Source organism: Ixodes scapularis, unplaced genomic scaffold (genome assembly GCF_016920785.2).
Source record: "Ixodes scapularis isolate PalLabHiFi unplaced genomic scaffold, ASM1692078v2 PGA_scaffold3__209_contigs__length_174095766, whole genome shotgun sequence".
NCBI lineage: Eukaryota > Metazoa > Arthropoda > Arachnida > Ixodida > Ixodidae > Ixodes > Ixodes scapularis.
This window is the reverse complement of record NW_024609868.1, coordinates 39,952,600-39,974,640: the sequence shown is the minus strand read 5'-3', so window position 1 is coordinate 39,974,640 and position 22,041 is coordinate 39,952,600. Positions and strand designations below refer to the sequence as shown.

At 45.6% G+C, this 22,041-nt stretch overlaps 1 protein-coding gene across 2 annotated transcripts in view; it reads left to right on the top strand.

Annotated features, from left to right (window-relative positions):
* The window catches only part of LOC115328431 (Golgi-specific brefeldin A-resistance guanine nucleotide exchange factor 1), a 55,823-nt gene extending 33,782 nt beyond the window's left edge, over positions 1 to 22,041 (top strand). For both annotated transcript variants that reach the window (XM_029989642.4, XM_029989641.4), the window contains exons 24-33: positions 435 to 631; positions 5,708 to 5,936; positions 7,863 to 8,044; positions 9,600 to 9,798; positions 13,633 to 13,763; positions 13,895 to 13,996; positions 14,576 to 14,689; positions 15,221 to 15,545; positions 19,902 to 20,236; positions 20,765 to 22,041. In XM_029989642.4, coding sequence (XP_029845502.2) covers positions 435 to 631; positions 5,708 to 5,936; positions 7,863 to 8,044; positions 9,600 to 9,798; positions 13,633 to 13,763; positions 13,895 to 13,996; positions 14,576 to 14,689; positions 15,221 to 15,545; positions 19,902 to 20,236; positions 20,765 to 20,791 — 1,841 coding nt within the window. In that variant the 3' untranslated portion in view covers positions 20,792 to 22,041. The remainder of the gene's footprint in view (positions 1 to 434; positions 632 to 5,707; positions 5,937 to 7,862; positions 8,045 to 9,599; positions 9,799 to 13,632; positions 13,764 to 13,894; positions 13,997 to 14,575; positions 14,690 to 15,220; positions 15,546 to 19,901; positions 20,237 to 20,764) is intronic.

Sequence of the window (22,041 nt, the reverse complement as noted above, 5' to 3'; positions counted from 1 at the left end):
CACAAAATATTCTGTGCTCCATGGCTTTTGTCAGCATAATCAAGCTAGTGTAATTTTTTACAGCAAAGTTGTTATGCGCTATGATCAGGGAAAAAAATGTGTCTGCAGATGTTGACGGAAAACTCCCTATTGGTCGTGGCAAGTATGAATAAATAAAAATAAAAAGAGGGAAACCAGCGTGAGTCACTTTTCCTTGGCATCATTAGATTGTGAGATCCTGATCTCATGTTATCATCTCTAGGCATCGTTCTCGAGGTCGTCCTAGAAGTCATCCTAGTAGTCATCCCTGAAGTCATCCAAGAGTCCGTCCAAGGCGTCGTCTTCTAAGCGTCGTTCTCGAGGTCGTCCTAGACGTTGTCCTCGAGGTCTAGGACTGCAATTTTCTAGCATTGTGTGCTGGTGCCACGTACCGAGTGCAGTCTCTCGCCCAATAGGAGCCCAGTCTGACAGCGAGCTGGCGAGAAATTCCCACGGAGGCCACGACCGTCCCGAAGACCGGGGGTACACCTCGGACAGCGAGCTTTACCAGCACCAGTCTGCGAGCGGGGAGGCTCCCGGGAGGCTGTCCGGATGTCAGCAGGAGGGCTCAATGGGCAGCATCATGGACACGTCGGCCGGCGAATGGATACTGGTCAGTTGCTTCCTTCGTTTGAGGTTCGATCTTGTGCATACTATACCGTAAAATCCTGTAAAGGCACCCACGCAAAATGAAGAGGTAAAAGATGAAAAACATGAGGCGAGCTATCTTTAAGATGAGATGTCAAAAGTTCTTAAAAAAAATTGGGGATAAACACGAGGGCACCCGCTACGAACCACGTGACGCACAAACTGTTGCCACAAATCGTGGATATGGCAAACTTGCGTGTCACGCTATAAACATGCAAGAATTTGCTAGAAGCTCCTGTGTTGTGGGAAAGGACATCGCAGACTCCGGATGCAGCAGATTTTTGTTTCACGGTGCGGTAAACGCACAGAAACCGGCTAAACTTTTCTGTTACAGGAACCGGTATCATGCGCGCAAATCGCTGGCAAGAAACGCAGGAGCTGGCTACGAACTCGGATGTCACGGGAACCAATGTCGCGCATGCAGATCACGAACAGAAGCGCGGGAACCCGCTGCGAACTCGCTTCTTACACGTACCGGTACCGCAGATTGCGCGGTTGACGTGATTCCTATTAAACATAGCGTGATGTTCGAAAGGGTTGAGCGATGTTTCGGAATTTTTATGTTTTGGATATTTAGCCAGAAAACTGGATGGGCAATCTCTCGGGGGAGGGCACCCTACAGGGTTTTATGGTAGTTCCTTGCAATTCACAAAGTACATCTTAGGCAAAGTAGAAAACTCAACTGAACCTCAAATCTTCGTTGGGAAGGTGAGAGAGACAAGACAAAGAAAAATAATAGCTGGTGCTGTATTACGGCAGCCAATGTCAACTTTGAATTAATTTTTTTCTCAGTTATTAAAAAAAAAGAGAAGGGATGGTAGTGCACGAAAATTTGTTCGGTCAAATATTGGGCAGATTTGAGCTGGTGGCCAAGAGTCTTCTCTGATCGTGAGATGTAGATAGGCATTGAAATATCTGTCCTAAGAACCGGGTATGTAGGAAAGAGTAAAAAGGGGCTGTTCATCATGCATCGCCGAACCAGTGTTGTACGGAACGGCGTTCCAAGGAACGGCGTTCCTGGAACGCGTTCCTTTTCGAAGGAACGCCACCGTTCCATTTTGCATCAGTGGAACTGGAACGGGAACACGTTACTTTTTTACTGGAACAGAAGAAGGAACGGCGTTCCTTTTTTTTCGTCCAGTGGGGTAATTTTAGAGCGCAGCTCTTAGGGGCCCGTTCCCGGCTTGAGCGGCGTCGCCGTCGGCGTCGGCGTAACCGCAACCCTCGTAACCCTCGTGAGGGTTACGAGGGTTACGAGGGTTAATCTCATGAGGGTTACCCTCACGAGGATCACGAGGGCCACGAGGGTTACTTACCCTCGTAACCCTCACGAGGGTTACGAGGGTTAGTTACCCTCAAAAGGGTTACCTTCACGAGGGTTACCCTCACGAGGGTTACTTACCCTTGTAACCCTCACGAGGGTTACGAGGGTTACTAACCCTCGTGAGGGTAACCCTCGTGAAGGTAACCCTTTTGAGGGTTACGAGGGTTAGTAACCCTCGTGAGGGTAACCTTCACGAGGGCTACCCTCACGAGGGTCACGAGGGTTATGAGAGTTACCCTCACGAGGGTTACTTACGTGAGGGTAACCTTCACGAGGGTTACCCTCACGAGGGTCGGGAGGGTTATGAGAGTTACCCTTACAAGGGTCACGAGAGTTACCCTCACGAGGGTCACGAGAGTTACCCTCACGAGGGTCACGAGAGTTGCCCTCACAAGGGTTACTAGGGTTACCCTCACGAGGGTCAGGATGGTTACCCAGGTCAAGTGACCCCCCCTGGGGTCACGTGACCTGGGGATACCCCCGAGGTCACGTGACCCCCCGTTGACGTCATAGCCACTGATGACGTCATCAGTGACGTCACTGATGATGTCACCGGCATCCGCATCGTCATCGTCATCATCACTGATGACGTCATTAGTGACGTCACTCATGACGTCACCGGCATCCGCATCGTCATCATCATCACTGATGGCGTCATCAGTGACGCTACTGATGACGTCATCGGTATCGTCACGTGGCCCCAGGTCACGTGACCCCCGCGACGTCACGTGACGCCCCAAGGTCACGTGACTCCCACAAGGTCACGTGACCTCCAAGGTCACGTGACCCCCCGCCCCCGAGGTCACTTGACCCACCCCCCAGTACCCTTCCCTCCTCCTCCTCAAGAGCTGCGCTCTAATTCGGCGTTACAGGGAGTTGTAAACGGCTTTCATTTTTTTAATTTATTTCTAAAAGGGAAATTCTAAAATGTAGAAAAACAATATCATTATGAAGAGCAGGGTCTCGTTAGCTTTTTGTTACTTATCTTAAGGCACACTTGTGCAACCGCGTACGACCGTGAGAGACAAGACCTGTTTTTAAGCAAATTGTGACTGCGAAGCACCTGCTCCGCAGCAGCGCGTCTGGTTCTGCGGCGTCGTAAAAGGCTTAAAAACCGGTATTGTCTCGCTGAGTCGTACTCGGTTGCAAGTATGTGAATGGCACTTTAAGGCCCGTTCACACACTTGCAACCGAGTCGGACCGACCGAGAGAAGACCAGTTTTTAAGCTTGTTGCGACGACTTAGGACCTGATGCGCTGCTGTGGAACTGGTCCTAAACCTCGCAAGAGGCTTAAAAACCGGTGTGTCTCTCTTGGTCGTACTTGGTTGCAAATGTGTGAATGGCGCTTTAGGGTTTATTTTGTGAGGTTTTCTCTTGGTAACAGTTGGGTGCAGGAAAGCTAATGGACATCGATACATTTTTTTTCAGTGGTCAAGCCTGCAGTACAAAAAACCAACACTTTTAGTCGAAAGAAAAGACACAGAAAGAGGGACGTCTCACACTCAGTTACTTTTTTTGACGAATCCTCATACACCAGAAATCTAATGCCGACTACAGCCATCACTGAATTTTCAGAAAGCGACCTACAGTGACAACTGAGCAACAGGTGACCAGACATCAAACGCAACCTTGTATCCCGAACATTGGTCACTTAAAGTATACACAAAAATTAACCTTTATTCATTGTCCTGTTGTCCCCCACCTTAGAACAGAACAACGAATCTAACCTTCACGAAGGACTGGCAGCTTTCAAGACTGGCCTTCCAAAAACCCTACCCTCCTCTTCTCTTGCTCCTCTTGCGGACAGAAACATCGAGAAGCAAGTGTTGTTAAGTTCGAACGAGGAACTTTGTTAGATTGAAACGTGTGAGATGGTTGTAAAACACGCGTGCAACAGTACATTTGGCTCGCCTGAATTACCCACCTTAAAGATAAATATGGCCCAAAGCTGAGATTTTTAAGCGTGAATATATCAACAAATGAAATCTTGCCTCCGCTTGTCTTCTCCCGTCCTTCCATCACGGCATTCAAAATCGTATGTTGCCATTTGATGGGATAGATTAAAAAACAACAAAAACAACTCTGTTTGTTCCAATTGAATATGGTAATCATCAAAATACTAATGTAACGTATATGTAACGGTACGTTCCATTTTTTAAAATGTAACGGGAACGAGTTCCTTTTTCGCAAATGGAACTTGTACAGTAGAATCTCTATAAACGGAAATCGCTTAAACGGAATTGCCGCTTAAACGGAACAGTAGCCCGTAAGTTGGTTGGTTTTGTATTCAGATAAGGTAAAAATACTTTCGGTAATCGGAACTAAAATTTGCACTTCACCGTGTAAACGGAACCTAAAATAGAACTTCAGGCAGACCCATTGCCATGAGCATCAGCCTTTTTTGGTTCCGGCTGTTTCTTTTTTTTTTCTTTTCTAGCCTCGCAAGCCTCGTTGGCCTCGCCTCGTTGATAGTCGGCGCAACGAATGCAACACTGCTGTTCTTGATCAAGTTGTTCGGTCTCTGTTCGAGTTGCCTAAGTTACAGCCGCATCGTTCCTGCCGTCGTGGTGCCTACCGTGCTTCATTGCCGCGTTGGTGTCTTCCAATTTCGGTGGCTCGTAAGCGCTCGCGAAGTTGAGGCCTTGCCTCCGTTGTTTCAATGGCAACACAGAAGTGGGCACACCATGCGCTGACGTTGGAAAAGAAGATGGACGTCATTCTTGACTTCGAAAGCGGCTCATACTCGAAGACGGCGCTTGCGACGAAGCACGGCGTCCCGAAAAGCAGCTTAACGAGGATCCTGCACGACAAGGACAAGCTACGCGATTCGGGCCCAAAGGAAGCGTCTGCGACACGGCGACCACGAAGAACTGGAGGAGTGCCTGGTTTTTTTCTTAAGGAACCATAATCGGGAGTGTTTCTCCAAAGCCTAAGTGACATGGAGAAAAAGATTCTGAAAATGAAGATGCAAGGACTCAAACAAAAGAAAATTGATGCATTTTTCAGTCCACAGTGATTAATTGCTGCCTAATAAACTTGTGAATGCTATGTAAAAACCTCATGTAGTTTCCTTGCTTTCTAAAAAACTATGAGTTACATTCACCTTATAGTGTTTAGACATCCATAAAAGAGTATTAAGAGAGTGTGCACACATAAAATCGGCACTTTTTACATCTCTCTTAGTAAACGGAACTCCTGTTAAATGGAACAAATTTTTTTGGTCCCTTGGAGTTCCGTTTACTGAGAGTCTACTGTAACGGGAACGCGTTCTAAATATCAGAAGGAACGAGGAACGAGCTTTCGTTCCTTTTTTTGAGGAACGTGTACAACACTGCGCTGAACTAACATTTAGTTAAACTTGTGCAGCTCGTCTGAAAGCCTGTCAACATTCTATGTAACTACCTCATAAGGCTGCAGCATACCGGCTCGAGGCTAACAAACTTGCTTAAATGCTGCAAAGAAAAAAAAAAAAAAAACATTTTAAGAAAAAAAATTTTTTCTTGTTTTTTAATGTTGAGGTGCTTTAACATTGCTACTCCTGAGCTTTTTGATCCTTTTAACATTGGAGTGCTTTAACATTGTGCTCCTTTTATATTGTAATTGTTAACCTTCTGATCCTTCAACATTGGGATTCTTTAACATTCTGTTTCTTAGCATTCTGATCCTTTAACATTGGTTTTTTTTAACATTCTGATACATTAACTTTGGCTGTCCAGGTCGGCGGCGGGGCGGACGAGGACCGCCTGGGCGTGCCCCAAAGCGCCCCCGTGAACCAGTTCTCCATCAGCCTGGCCTGTGAGCTGCTGCCCCACGACCCTCTGGCCCTAGCCAAGTGCTGCGAATGCCTGGCCCTGCTCGTCAGAGACCTGGCGCACATCACCCCCAGCAACCTGCGCGGCTGCATCCAATGCATACGCGTCTTCGTCGAGGCCAGCTTGCACGGGGGTGAGGGCCGTCCCTTTATCTTCCGATTTGATGCGAGGGGGCCGCAGATGTCACTGTAGTTTGTTGTAAGAATATAGTAGGATAGGCTCCCCCCACAAAGCCCTCCACTCTTTTTATTTTAGCAGAGCAAGTGCTGTGGAGGAGAGGAGGAAACTCCAATTGTGGCCAACTTTTGTGGAATGGGCTTGTACCGCTATTCTAAATTTGCAACAGGCTATAATAGTAGAGTCCCAATGGGCGCGTTCAGTAGCGGGCCCGGAGTCAAGGAGTCACTGACTCCTTCCACTGGACGGCCAAAAGTCACTTCCGGTGCACGTAACTCCGGGGCTCCGGAGTCAAGCTCCAAAGCACCGAGTCAAAGGAGCTAAAGATGACGTCATTTCCTGACTGATGACGGTTTCCGGCGCTAAAAGAGGAAAAAACAAACAATATGGCGGGATAAGCTGCTTCGGTTCTGTCGCGGGTGCGCGGTTTGCTCGCTTTTGTTAATGAAAAGTGCTCAAGGTAAGACGAATAACGCGTTCAAATATCCTTTTCAGATAAGGCTCTTTCGGAAAATGCATTGGACCGTATTTTGTTTGGTTTGAATATGAATAAACAACGCAAACATTCATTTAATGCCGTGTCTTGATCACCGTTGCACAGAAACTCTGTAATATTGACGATAGTCCTGTCCGCGCTTAACAGAGCAAAACAGAGTATGAATGCGACTTTGGAAGCCGGTTGGACACTCACGCAGAGCATGATACCAATAATGTTCTGTTTGTGTAGATAAATCGGGGTGCACGTTGGCTGAGGCTCGCTTCAGCCGACAAAACCTTGATCGCCGAGCGCGGCCGAACTTCCCGTGTGTATACAAATACGTTTTATAGGAAGTTCGTTACGAAGGGCAGAACAAACTTATGGCCGTATAAAAGTATCGCAACCGGCGGGGTAGATTCGCTGAGCTCTGTATTTTGTGTGTGCTGACGACGATTTTTGTCGGCTTTTATAACAGTAGCTGCCTTTGCACCCTCTAGCGAAGGGCTCGATCGCGTATCATCGCTTCGAACAGCAGCGCTAATGTGTACAATCACCCGCTTTTTCTTCAACGATGTTGTGAAGACTTCTTCAAAACCGGCGTCAAATAGAAGCGATCGTGCTCACCATCGTCTGCTTCCAGTTTATTCAGAGACCGCCTGGCACTGGGAAGGAAGCGGAAGTTGCGTAGAAGCAGGTTTGGAGCCGCGGGTTTTTTTGCCGTTCAGTAGGCGCTCCGATGACTTTGACTCGAGGCACTCCGTTCGGAGGCAAGGGAAGCGCTACTGAACGCGCCCAATCGCTCCCTACTGGCAGTGCCATTAAGCAATGGCCGTGACAACTCGCGTGCCTTGTTGCGCTCGTTTTTCTTGTTGTGCAAACCGCCATGGCTGCCGATTCATGGCGCTGCTAGTATGGAGTATTTGACGTTCGTAAATTTACCTGTGTATGGATCGGGACTCTACCTTCAGCATAGTGCATGGCTGGGATGAGGCCACCGAGATGCCGCATTCCAAGTCCCGGATTCTGCTTTTGCCGGCGCCTTGCAAAGGGTATTTTGCCTGAGTGACACGGTGTCACAAATTCATATCGCTCGCTGCACTGCGCTTCGGTACTAATAATATGGAGGCCTTGTGGCTGCTTCTCGTCAGTGTCAAAGGGCGCTTACTTGAAGTGTTTTTCAGAGGATACAATAGAGGTCAGCAGGTGGGGCTGAAGTCAGAAGAGTCACAGTTCATTGAGATATGTCAGGTTTCCGTTCGTTGAAGAGCAGATGGCGGCACAAATTGGATTGGCTCATGGACAGAGCTGTTGGAATCGCGAGCACTAGCTAGGTTGCACAAGGTACCACCCAATTCGAAGGGCTCGGCCTTATCTACTTATTAATTCGCGCTGCCGTCTACTCAGGACACAGCTGGGCCAAGCGAAGTGCCAAGCCGCGGGAGGGCAAGCGTCCAACCAAGGCCCAGGCACGGCGCAGGGAAGAGGCCCTCCACCGCCGCACCCACCAGCACAGCCTGGGCTACGAGGCAGATGATGAGGACAGGCTGGACGGGACTCCTTCAGAATACCAGCACGTCTCCCTCCAGGTATACTGGTGTATTCAACATAATGCGACACTGAATTAACTCCCACCTTGCTGGGTTGCCGCGTTTACAGCGTCTGTTGCCTCTGTGAATTAGTATTACTAAAAGATAGGCATAGGACTTCTCAAAAGAAGAAAGCTAGCTGCAGTTATCAGAAATATATATAGCATCATCTTTTCTCGTTCATAATACCATCTGGTAACAACAGACCTGTTGCAGTATGTACAGCGCCATGACAGCAGGGGATTTTGGGAACCCTCGGTACATACTATCACGCGCTTTCTTGTTGAGTCTCCATGACTGCGCGTGAGTCGCGGCGGCTACCGCGTGCAGCAGCCGTCGCAGCCATCCGCCATCCCGGCCATCCGCCAGAACGTCATTGGCAGCGTACCGTATCCGTGCTGCCTGTGGTACCCGAATCCAATCTTTTCTGCATTATGCTATTCGCTTATTTGAATCTGTAATGCGTCATAACTTGCGTTCATGTCTGGCAATGTTGCCGAATCCACTTATTTGGCACCGCAACCGTGACAGGGTTCGATTAGTTTCGACAAAGCGTTGGTGTAGCAGACAATGGAGCCGGTACAGAGGAAAAGGATAAGAAAGAGGCAGCCTCTCGAGCTAGCCAATGCGATACACTCTCCCCCATTTCCGTTCACTCATTTGACTCAAATGCTCGAGCATTGTTGCCTCGGTAACTTGCGCCTGCTTTCCTGTCACCTAGTAGCGGGAGGGGGCGTACCAAGGACTTCCATAATTCGTCGTTGGGCGTGTGCAGGGTTTTGGGATTTTTTCAAAGGGCTATTTAGAAGAACTTTTGTTTCTCTGAGTGCCCTTTTGTATGCATCTTCAAAACTTGCACACACACGTTTCCCATACCAATAGTGCATCAATAAGCTACATTATTACTGATTTCCTCACTTCTAGATGGCATTCATCTGTGTGTTCTTGAACTCTGTATCCAATGGCTTTGTGTCGGGAAGCACTCACACCTTGCAGACGCGGGGAACGAGGTTTTACGCCTAACGAGCCACATGCTCCTTTATTCCTCTATACCAATATGGCCGTGCTCTTTCCCTCTTCCAGTGATCCCTAGAGAGCCTGTATAATAGAGAGTGCCCAACTGCTTGATCAGGGTCACGTGGTTTGTGGGCCATGCTTGCAATACGAGCTTCGAGGAGGTCCTGAAAGCTTTGATCGTCTGCAATTGTCTCCGTCTTCCCGCCTGCTTTCCTCTTTGCCACGGGAAAGCGCAGCACATGCACACCTGCGACCAATCTCGGCTGTCCGCCACTGAATTGCAAACGCTTCCCATTGTTTGAGATGGACCCTCTCTTCAATCTAGGCTCTCTAGTGATCCCTTACGAGGGCAGGCGCCCTCTTGTGTCTCTTCCTGGAACTCCGAAGCTGAACACTTGGGCCCTTTCGTGGCATCGCCTGTAACTTTAAAGTCCCTGCGTGGCTCCGTTCGTTGTTGCCGCCACACACTGCTTACATCATGACTGTATGTCGTTTAATGTATTCTCTGCAGTCTGTAATCTGCATCTCTCCATTGCAGTTGCTGGACCTGATGCACACACTGCACACAAGGGCAGCATCCATCCTCCAGCCGGGAGACCTTGTGCCGGACATTGCACTGTCCACCCAGGGACTGCCCACCTCAGGAGACACCGGCAGCAGGCTGGTCTCGGGCAAGCCAGTTGCGGGCAGCCAGTGCCCCAGCCTTTGGAACTGCTGCTGGTGTCCACTCCTGCAAGGTGGGCTCTGAAATCCTAGCTGTTTGAGTTGCATTTTGGCACTCGATTGTCTTTTTGTTTGTGCCGGTGTCTTCGACGAGACTCGACGTGCACAAAATGAGCTTAGCAGAAACTTGCCCGAGACAGAGAGTGGGCTACATTAGCTTGTGTTTAGAATGGCTGTTTGCACCTGCTTGTGCACTAGCTCTGCAGCATGTTATTTTCCACTTTCTTATGTAAGGTTCTTGTTCGCTTCGTGTTTACAGGGAAACCCGTTTAGAACGAACCCACATACAGCGAATTATTGTCGATATCAAACTTACGGAAAATTTAAATAAAAATGCATCTAAAAAGTGCTTTTTATAACAAACAACATATTGGCTATATCGAACCCCCCCCCCCCCCCCCCTTCTCCCGGAAGGCTTCCAAAAACGTGCAAACAATCGTCCTCTAGCCTGTCCCTTCCCCCCCCCCCCTCCCCCCCCAAAACAAAAATCTAGGAAAGAAGGAAAATTTCAAAAGCTCATGCTGCAAACAAAACCGACAAAGAGAAGCGATTCAGAAGGGGAGAAAGCTAAAAAAAAACACAACACACACGCACAGAAAAAAAACTTTATCCCAAAGCGGCGGCCTACGAAGAGAAGTGATTCGGAAAAAGAGATAAAAAAAAAAAAAAAGCTGCACTCATGCCAAAAGAAAAAAAAATCTTTCTAGCACTTTGTTACAAGGTGGAAGAGATGAGAGAGAAAGAGAAGGCTCTCGCCTTACAACTAACGCATCGTGGAAGTTCGTTGTAAATGGTTTTTGCTATATCAAACTACTTGCTATAGATAGATAGATAGATGGGGTTTATTTGCGTGCCTGCAAACAGCCAAGTGGCCTGAGCAGCAGTGCAGTGTCATGCACACAGATACATAAAAGTATGGGATAAAAACACAATCAGGCGAAAATGTCTGTTTCACCAAAAAAGTAGGGATGGGCGAATATTTGGTTATTACGAATAGCCAATCGAATTCTGTTCTATTCAGCATTCGCTTTGAATAGAATTTAAGTATTCGACAATATCGAATTATTCGACAATACAGAATTATTCAACCTTTCTATATTCAGTCAAACCTGACTATATTGAACCCCTTTACATCGAATTATTCCTTATGTCGAACACTTTTTGTGCACAGTAATGTTACAGTGATAATATCTTGCAAAAGTTATGGTTACATCGAACAAAAATTGCAGCCGCTACCGATATATCGAACTGTCAAGAGCGCCGTTTTGCTCTGCAAGCTGGCTTTCCCCCAACTCGAGCGGCTGTCCGTGGGGGAAAGCCAGCTTGCAGAGCACGCTGGCTTTTTTTTTTTTTTTTTTTGGGCGGTTGCGTTAATTGCTGGAAGAAAAGAAAGAAATATATATTTTGCGGAGGGAGCGGAGAGAGGGTGCTCCGTGCTCCCTCTTTCCGCTCCGTCCGCAAAAGAGAATATTATTTTTTCTTCCAAGCAATTAACGCAACTGCCTGGAAAAAAAAAATGTAGCTTGCTTTGCTAGCTGGCTTCCCCCAATGCAGCCATCTCTTTTAGGGGAAAGCCAACTTGCAGAGCAAAACGGCGCTCTGCAGAAGTTGCTCCTGCTTGTGCGTGCTTTGTTATCCCGACCGAGGTGCCCGCAATATGACGGAGGCTTATTGCGGAGAAGGCGCCATGTAACCGAGCTTTCGGTTGCACGTCAAAAGATCCCCAGGTGGTCGAAATTAATCCTCAGTCCTCCGCTGGGGCGTGCCAGATGCCCGTCGTAGGTTTGGCACGTAAAGCCCCCAAATTTGACTTTTGTGAGTGCTTTGTGCTCTCGGCATAGTTCGGCGCTAATACGCGAATATAGAAGGCAGCGGCCTCAGCATTTTGGAGTGCGTCGATAGCGTAGAAAAATATTGTTATCGCAGATGCAATGAAGAAAATGCAGTAGAAGATGCAAGACTACTTCATTGTGTAACATTTCAGCAGAAAGTGTATTTTTGAGAGTCAAATTCATTAAAACTTTTATATTGAATTACCCGCTATATTCAACTAGTAGACGTTTTTTTGCGAGTTTGATATAAACGGGTTTGACTTACTCTGGCTTGGATTTCCGGCCAGGTGGTGCAAGCTTTTGACCATTTCGTGCTCCCGAACTCAATACACTTGAAATTATCAATTACAGTACTTCTAATACTAAATAACGTCAAATATAAAACTATAATTTAAACATATCTTGCAGTTTTTGTTGCTTGTACTATTTGAACTATTCAATTCGAAATTATTCGGCCAAAATCACTATTCGCTACGAATTCGATTCACACCCAAAATCCTCTATTCGCCCATGCCTACTAAAAAGGCATCATGAGGCGGTTGCAGATGTGTCATTGGGTAAGTGGCCCGCACATCAGGATAGAATGTGTCTCTGCATTTTGATGTCCTCCCTGACGGTACCCGGAACCTCAGCGACCTCAGCAGCTGGGCACAATCGAGAGAACCATGCACAATTTGACGCAGGAAATGCATGTCTCTTGCAATTCATCTATCGTGCAGAGGCACTAGACCGAGGTCAGTGAGCAGGGAATGGTAATTGTAGAAACGGCGGCGGCCAATATATCGGTCGTATAAGATTCTTCTAATTTTACGCTGAACATTTTCAATACGATTACTATGTAACATCGTTACAGAGTTACAAACCACAGACGCAAACTCGAGGCATGATCTAACCAATGCACAATGCAGACATAAAAGACACTGAGAGCAACGAAATTTTTTTGTCAGCCACGAAATTACACTTAGTTGGCGAAGTATTGAATATCGAACTATATTGAATATTGAACTATATTGAACTGATTGTAGCATTTCCTGCTGTTCGTTATAAACGGGTTTTACTGCAGTAAGGTGACCCAGGGCCTTCCCAAACAGCGATTATCTAAGCTTATTTAGCGCAATAGAGTTGTACAGATCTGTGATTATACGTAAGTGGTAGCTGACGTGCAAACCTGAAGCTAGCAAGCGCCGTTACTAGCTTTATAGTGTGTGGATTTGTATTCAAAGAAGGTTGCTCTTGATTGACTTTCTCAAGCTTTTGTGTCGAAATGGAGCAAGGATCAAAAGGAAAAAGATTTGTTACATTATATATGCTAGCACTTGTTTATTTCTGGAATTGCCGAAGTGGTGGAGTGGTAATACATACTGGAGTGTGATTGGCGATAAACAGTCATACTCTTTTGGCCCTTTTCTGCAACTAAATGCCAGACCTACAAGCCACCCACACCAATCTTGCTCGCGGCGTCGACTAATTTCAATTTATTTAAACACTGGTTTTTAAAAAGAGGGGAATGTGACTTGTTGGCTCCCACTTAGAAACAAGGCAGAACAAAGTATATTATTCATAAAGCCTGCAGCCTGTATATACTGTTTGTTGCACCTGTTGATCAGCTCGAATGGTGATCTTCAAACAGCTGGGTTCGAGCCCCACCCCTGCCCGTTTCGATATGGATGAGCATCGTACCGGCGTGCGGTCGTGTATCACTACTGCGTGGTGCACGTTAAAGACCTCAGGCTAGCGGTTGTACTGCATTGGCTAAATTGCTCATCTACAGTGTAAACCAGTGTCGCCCTTACTGGCAGACCAACCTTACGCTGTATAAATCACTCAAACGTCCAATTTGACTTTTGATCTCTCTAGGCCCAAAGAAGCATTTTGCTTCGACTGTACGTTCCAAAACTCAGTAATGCAGTTTACTATTTAAATCATAAACCGGCAACATGTTTGGCCCCGAACAGAATGTGAACTTCTTTTATGTCCTATAGACCGAGGTTCTAAGTCATTCCACGTCATCCGCAGGAATCGCAAGGCTCTGCTGTGACACACGGAGAAACATTCGGACATCGGCGCTGACCTACCTTCAGCGTGCACTTTTAGTTCACGACCTTCAAGCTTTGTCGGCGGCCGAGTGGGAAGCCTGCTTCAACAAAGTAATTTCTTGTCGCATTTGTTTGGTAATTGGGCTCCACTGGTTTCAGTGGATGAGTACTACTCTTGCATCTGTCGCTGCAGTGCTAACCTTCGGAGTGAGAAACGAGTGATGCCAATATCTTTTGTGCAGGTGTTGTTCCCACTATTGTCAAAGCTGATGGAAAATGTCAGTCCTCATGACCCTGTTGGAATGGAAGAGACAAGGATGAGAGGTGCCACTCTGCTGTGCAAGGTAAGTGCTGTTTCTTTGCATCCCCGAAATGTCAAACTTCTGATACCACCTTAGACCTGGGAGTGTGTGATACTGCAATGTCAGAGAGGCTCGTGCGTCTCTCAACTGAGCGAGAGCTGCTTGGCCCGTGTGCTTCGGTAGCTTTCACCACTTTTGTCTAGTTCAGCTTCAGCTAAGGTGTGTACTTTCTCTGAGAAAGTGACCCTAATAGAAGCACATGGCTGTGAATTGTCATGGTTCCTTCTGTGTTACGTATAGGGAGTACAGTGGAAAAAGAGGGGTCAGAAGTGTCCTTTACTGACCATTATATGCCACTGATTTGCGTCGCCACTTAAATGGCAACACAAATCAAATTTATTGAACCAAGGAAATTGTATGTGCATGTTTTTATTCTGATGCTTCCCTGAAATACAGCAATGGACCTTGAAATGCAATCTTTGCTTTCTCGAAAGCACAGACTCGCCAGTTCTAGTACATTCCTTTCTATCTTTTATAAAGGACTGCATTTGATAAGCAAGTTTGTGCAGAGTGAATAGTAATGCTTTTGGCACTGACAGTGTTCTGCTCTGATCATTACAGGTGTTCCTGCAGCACTTGAACCCCCTGCTCTCTCTGCCCACTTTTACTGCACTCTGGCTGACGATTCTAGACTTTATGGACAAGTACATGCATGCAGAGGACAGTGACCTGCTGGTAGGTAACAGTAGGAAAAGCTGTATTTGGCATCATACGGCTTGAAGCTAATTCCAAGTTGCAACTACTGTGCCAGTCGGGGTTCCCACAGCCTGGTGGAGGCTCATTTCAGAGAATGTGCTGCGTAATTGAGATTTCTGTTGCACAACAAAAGATCCCCAGGTTGTCAGAATTGATCCTCAATGCTCTGCAGGGGCATGTCAGATGCTCTTTATTTGTTTGGCATTTGTGAAACCCTCTTCAATTCCAACTACTAATAATATTTGGTTACATGTTCACCTCATTTACATGGAAATGCAACTTTTCCTCATCAAGTGTCCTTGCACTGCTCTTTCTTTCGGTAGTGTCATGCAGCTGACTCCTTTTTTTTTTATCCTCACAAAACAGTAAATGCAATGAATAGAGATAAAGGTTTTAATCAATGCCACTCCCCTTCTAACAGAATTACCAGTACCCTTTCCTTAGAAGCCTTGCCTTGTTTTCATAAGAAGTTTGTACGGAACCGATGGTATTCCGATTTTGTTTCCGTAGAGCGAAGCCATCCCGGAGTCCCTGAAGAACATGTTGCTGGTGATGGACACGGCGGGCGTCTTCCAAGCCAACGGGGCTGACCTGGAGAGCTCTTTGGGTGGCTACACCCAGCTGTGGACGGTCACCTGGGATCGCATCGACAGCTTTCTGCCAAACCTCAGGGAGGAAGTCTTCAAGCCGCCTCCCCCTCCACCCCCGTCCACAGCCGCTGACCTGCCGGCCTCTGGGCCTTCTTCCGAAGAAGTCCTCCCCGCCAGCCCCCCTTCGGCCCAGTCGCCAAATCTGCTTAGAGAGGATGATTCGTGCGAGCTGCTGACTGTTACAGGTAGGCAACATTCGGGAACAGTTATACCGGGAGTTTGGCAGAAAAGGGAAAATAAACTACATGTTTCTGTCTGCCCAAATGCTGTTAGTGGTTGGGATTAAGTGCCATGATACTGGATCTTAATGTTACCTGATTTATGAGTTTTAAGCGATTTTCGAAAAAATCCAACTAGAAAATAGAGCCTGTGCCTGGTAGTAGACACCACTCTTTACCATGTGTTCAGGGGTTCCACTAAACTTTTTTTTTTTTTTTTTTTTTTTAAATTTAAAAATTTATATAATTTTTTTGTAACTTTTGGATCAGGTAAGTTCTGAAACTTTGGCATCTGATCACAACTGCTAACGCTACAATTGGGTACTTCAGATTTTAGTTTTCCCGTATATTCTTTTGTCTAGAACACTAAGCAAACATGGTCGGTTTGCAAGTGTCCAATTAGATGTGTGCTGTCATTGGAGTGTCTAGCTGCAGGTTAGAGGCTGACATACATCATGAATCTTCTGCAAGGTCCTCAGTGTTTTCTTTTCTCTAAAACAGTAAGGGTGGAGATAGAGGAATGGAAGATACTAGGCGAGGGGATATACAAAAGGAATGTGAGCAAAGATGGAAGGTGCTGAGCATGATTTAGACTAGGGATGCCGCAAACTTTTTTCGAATCGAAGTTTCGATGATCGAATCAAGCGGTTCGAAAGGTTCGAAAGATTTCGATTTTTCGAATTGTCTATATCGTAAAATTCGACAGAGGTCGAATTTTCGAACTTGTTAAGCTAAGAAGTTCGACGCTTTTCGAACCGTCGAACTTATTACGCTAAAAAATTCGATCTTTTTCGAACTTTCGAACTTATTGCGCTGCAAGGTTCGATGCTTGTCGAACTTTCGAACTTGACTGACCAAAAATTTCGATGAATTTCGAACTTTCGAACTTATTTATCAAGAAGATTCGAAAAGTTTCGAACTTTCGATTTCTGAAAAGTCAGAAGTTCGACGAACTTCGAACTTTTAGGGTAAAAGTTCGACGTTCGTCGAACTTCGAAAGACCGGCGGACGGTTTCATTTGATTTCAAGTAGTGGGGTACATTCGTAATTTTTTTTCTCGAACTTTTACACGCGGTGCTGCATTCCTTACGAAAGACAATGTCATTTATTTCAATGTTCTGGCATGCTTAGGTTTAAAGAAATAAATCCCCGAAGGGGCGAGGATGGACGACGGGTTTTTGACGATTATCTATGTATAGCCTAGGTAAGTGCCGTCTTAAGATGTGATTATTGTTATTCAACGTGAGTTTCGAAGAAATGTCCAAACATGTATCTGCATGCAATTATGACCTAAACTTGATATTTATTTTCGTCTAAGTTGTTTGAGGTATCACATTTAAATTAACACCACAGACAGTACATATCATTGCCATCTGCAGAATACAAAATAATATATTTATTGTTTTTTCACGTTAAGGAATAAATTAACTCATTGCAGAAGATTTCTAGTAGTGTTCAAGTTGAGCACGTCATTAAAAGAAAACTTTTTTTTTTCGCTTCACGTTTTTGGGACGTGTTTCTTTTAGCCTGTACACATTTTGGTAAAAGAAACTTGTTTCGAAGTTCTGAACCTCTGAATATGCAAGAATAGAACACTTCCGACTAATTCTTGATAGTTTTTTTTTTTCTCCTGCTTTTTATTCCCGCATTTATTCTTTTTTTTTTTTTTTTGTTACTGTCGGCACAGGTGTTTAGGTCGAAAAGACAGCTTTGAACTTCCGAACCACTAAGCATGTGACGAGCAGTGCCTTCTGACAACGAGTTTCTAACAGTGACCATCTATGCAACCTTTTATGCAGTGAAGAGCGACAGTAGCTATACATATGCATAAATAATTTCAGATTAAAATAAGCTCGACCACGCCCTCTTTCTCCGTATTGTTTTCTTTAACAGTCCGAAATACCTGCAAGGGGGAGAAAAAGGCTGAAGCCCCCCCCCCCCCCCCCCCGCTACCCTCTTTCCCCCCGTTTTTCCTCTTCCGACGCCACTTGTATGGTAGAACGCTCCTCGACCTCGAGTTAATAATAATAATAATAATAATAATATCTTTATTCAACCCTGGAGGGTTGCGGCACCACAGAAAGGCCATTGGCCCATACCTGAGGCCTGTGGTGCCGCACTACTACATATTGTGAAAAAAGAAACAAATAAATAAATAAATATGACAATGAAGCATTCAACGTTTTTTTCCATGGAAGATCACTGCTGAAGGAAGTCCGATGCCTCCTTGCACCAGTCTTTAAGTTGTGTCGGCTTTTGTTCTTTTTGCGAGGCGATTCCTCCGTCCCAAAAAATAAACCTCCAGGACAATTATAAACTTCACCGGATCGGATTACTACCAGGGTGCAAGGGGTGGCGAGCTAGTTTGCCAGGTCGCTTCAAGGTTTTTCTGAGCCTCAACCTCCTGCTCGCCCCTGGCCGTTTCGAACTGGATGAGTCTTGTAAAACAGTGTGTTCGTGCAATCATTACTGCGTGATAAAGACCCGGCCCCCCCCCCCCCCCCCCCCTCCGGGGCTGGCGGTCACAATTCTGCACTGGCAAATATTCTAGCACGTCCGGGACACTCGTCGTCTCATTTAATTGCCTTACCAACTTCGCAGAATCTAGATATCACACCCTAACTTTTCTAAACTTGATTTTGTGAAAACAAGTGAGTCGTGAAAACGTTATTTAAAACTGAAACTGTAGAAAAACTTGAAAATCGGACTTCAAACTTTGAAAACTTGGATAAAAAAAAAATTCAAAATCTTCGAAGTTTTTTTTTTTTTTTTTAATTCAGCGTTAAAAGAGAATCGAAACTTTCGAACTTTTCAAACTTTATGCCAAAAGAAATTCGAAATCTTCGAATTGTTCGAACTTCATGTCTATAAAAATTCGAAACGTTCGAAGTTTTCGAATTTTTTTTTACAAAGAATTTCGAAATCTTCGAATTTATCGAACCTGAAGTAAAAAAATATTCGAAATATTCGAATTCGAAATTTTAGAAACCGTAAAAGCTTCGAAATTTTCGAATTCGAAACTCCGCTGTGGACAAAAGTTGTGAATTTTTCTAAATCGAACCTCGGTCGGTACGAAAATATCGAAATTTTTCGAAATCGAACCTCAGTTCGCTTCGCAAATATCGAAACCTTTCGAAATCGAACCTAGGGTGGTTCGCGACATCCCTAATTTAGACCGTGTTTAGGCTGTATTGATATTTATGACTAAAAAGGAATGGCAGACTACCCACCGATGGCCTTCCCTTCTGGTGGTCTAATGATGGTCTAAAGCGTGGCGGCTTAGGTCCGTGGCTACAGCAACTTTGTGCACTGACTGTAAAAACAAGTGTCTTATACAAAGGTGCAACTTACCATAGCCTCCTTTATACTTCCTGTGCCCGCGCGTATAAGGGCTGTGGTGAACGTTGGCAAAAGTGTACTTGAACAAATGTTTTCTAGAGATGCGTCACCGCCACAAAATACCGCCGCTGACTGCGCTGACTCAATTCCGGGGTGCCAGTGCCCCCCGCGGACAGCCGAGGGGAGGAGGTGGAAGGTGACTGGACAGTCCCAGCGGAGTGATGCGCGGGCACCAAAAATATAGGAGGCTATGAACTTACATAATCATCTTTTCACGAAAACATCGAAGGGACGCTGACAACCCCCAAAATGTTTATTTTATTTTTTGCCAGGCGATTCATTTTTGTGTCAGAAGACTACCCAATCAATAGTTTGCTACAGCGTCCCATATATTTTTAATAAAAGTAAAAAAACGTCCCTGCTCCAAGCCGAAACTGAAACTGGACTGGGGAGGAAGAAGAAATATGGAGGAGGTGAGAATAGGCGAAAGTCACATCACGTGGCTGTGCAACTATTTTTTTTCTTCAATCAACGTGTTTGTGGCTTTATGGTAGCCACAAGATATGGGTATCGTATTCCTTTTTTATTCTTATTATTGAGCGTGTTGCTTCGATGGCTTCAAATCTAAGACTATGATTATATTTGGTGGTTGTGTCTGAAGACAGCACGTGACCACAAAGAAGAGAGAGAGTGCGACTCAAAGTGGCCAGTTCTTGATAGGCGGTTTTCGGGCGGAAAGAAAACAAATTTTGAGCCGCAAACTGTGTTCGGGTTATTTGGGCTCTCCTATGTCATGTACAAATAAAAACCTTGGCGAGTATAATAACCCTGTCAGTGTCCCTTTAATATATAGGGGTTTGCGACTCGTAGACCGGAAAATGTGACACGACCAAATCAGGCTCGTTGCAGTGACGAAAGGGCCAAGGCTTCATCAATTTGCAGCAACAGCAAACTCCTTTTTTTTTTCTTTTACCGCCCATCCAGTGGACGATTCCTGTCGTGCTGACGGTGCCAACAGGCTCTTACCCGTTGGCGGCAGCAACAGCTTCACATCCCCGACTGGAGGCACGGCCCCTCTCGGGGCCCCTTCGGAGCCAGCGGGGCCAGTGGGCGGACCCGTTCCCGCCCGTCCCCGGGCGTCCTCCTCCAGTGCCCCCGCTCCCTCGCACTCTGTGATCCTGCACCCCCCCTCCCTGTCCCCTCCCCCCGTGCACCCCTCTGCCGTGCCCCGCCCTTTCTCTGGCATCCCCGTGCCCCTCGTCATTGACCCCGTCGTGTTCTGCGAACAGCATCACTCGGTGTTCACCCCGCCCAGTCAGGTGAGCGCTGCTTTGGATCGCTGCTGATGCTCTGTTGTCGTAAACGCGTCTGTCCTGCCCCATGGCCAGTCATGCTGCTCGCACATCAAAAGACACGGTGTTCGCCGCGGACATGACGACAGAATTGTCTGCCGACGCATCTCAGGCATGTTCGAAACACATTTGCTTCGTGCATGAGTGTGCTTTGAACATGTCTGTGGACGGTGTTTGTGCGACCAATGTGACAGAAAGAAGCTTCCAGTGCCTCAGATGTGCAAATTGTCTTATTTATATCGTATTAGCAGTGTGACCAAAACCTAAGCGCTCGTGGGAACGAATTGCCACACACAGCTATGTTTAAGAAACCCTAGCTTGATCTTTGTTAAAAACCTGCTGGCTTTTGGAGTGCTGTTTGCACCTTGATAAGGTAACAGTTTGCATTTCTTCCCCTGGTCGATTGGTTCACCTCTAATAAATTATTGTTTAGGCTTTTTTTTTTTTGTCTAAGTTTTGTGTCTAAGTTTTGTTGCTTTTGCTTTTTTTTTTCAGAATCCCGTGAAATCGGCCGATCGATGAATCTTCCTCGACGGTTGGACGGCCATTCTTTTCAGTTCATTGCTATGAAATTGTTAAGAAAATGGATCAAAGCTTGTGAAAGAACTGTATATAGGCAGACTAATAAACCATGCTAGGCTTCAGTAACAAATCCAAGATAAAATATGTAGCATTTAAAGGGAGTCAAAAGGCACGATGTAGCCATAATTGGTAGCTTGGTCTTGGAGGCTGCAGGACAGCGCTTCCTCTTAGCTTTATTTTAGGAAGGAACAAGGTATTGGAGCATAAAAAGTATTTATGGTGGTTCTTTTTTTTTTTAATTGTTATTTTTAGCAGGCATTTTTAGGAATCAACTTGCAAACAACTGACTTTTGGTGCATCAGGAATGAGCTGTTATGCCATTTCAGAATGTTGCATGGAATTTAGGATTCTCTGTATAAATGTGTGGATTTCTTCACCTCGCATCACGATCCCACTAGTCAAATGGGACGAAAGATGTGCTTGAATTGTCATTCCCATATTCCTCGAATCAAACACAAAGAGAAGTCTCTGCCTTTCCTGCGTGTTTTACTAGCTTTACAATATGCGAGAGCATGGATTTCTTTCCATTGCTTTCAGAGGAGGTATTTAACACTTGTACAATCATGTCTGGGCTCACGATTTCGTTGTATGGAAGTGTTCTCAGTGGTATGGCCATTTTTTTTTCTTTGTTTTTTTTTCTTTGTGGAGGATTTTTTTATAGATATTGATGTACAGGAATTTGGGCAACTAAATGCTTTTTGCTGTCTGTAAAGTTTGTTGATGTGCATTTGTTTGCTATGGAGATACAAAATTTCAAACTCCTTTACGAGGGTGTTTTTGTTCACACGCATCTGAAATGAACTTTCGAGTGTCTGGGAAATCTTCTGAAGACACGGCTGTTGTACCTTGCTGTGACAAAGTCGTACCGAGGGTTCGAAGCTTCATTATAGCGCTAATTTCATTATACACAAGCTTTTTACTAATAAACCCGCGTTGCCCACGCCAAGTGTGAGGAATGCGCGTGTGCAGAAACGAAATCCAGGAGAGGTGAAGCATCTGCGCATGTGCAGTGCTGACAACAGCGCCACCACAGTGCCGTGACATCGGTGAGTTAGTGTATGTTGAGATCCTTCTTTATTTTATTTTTTTTAAGTATTTTTAAAGGTCTTGGTGGGGCATTACATGGAGGGGGACATCTGAAGAATTATTTGAATAATTATACAAAATAAAATAATATGAAAAAGAAAAAA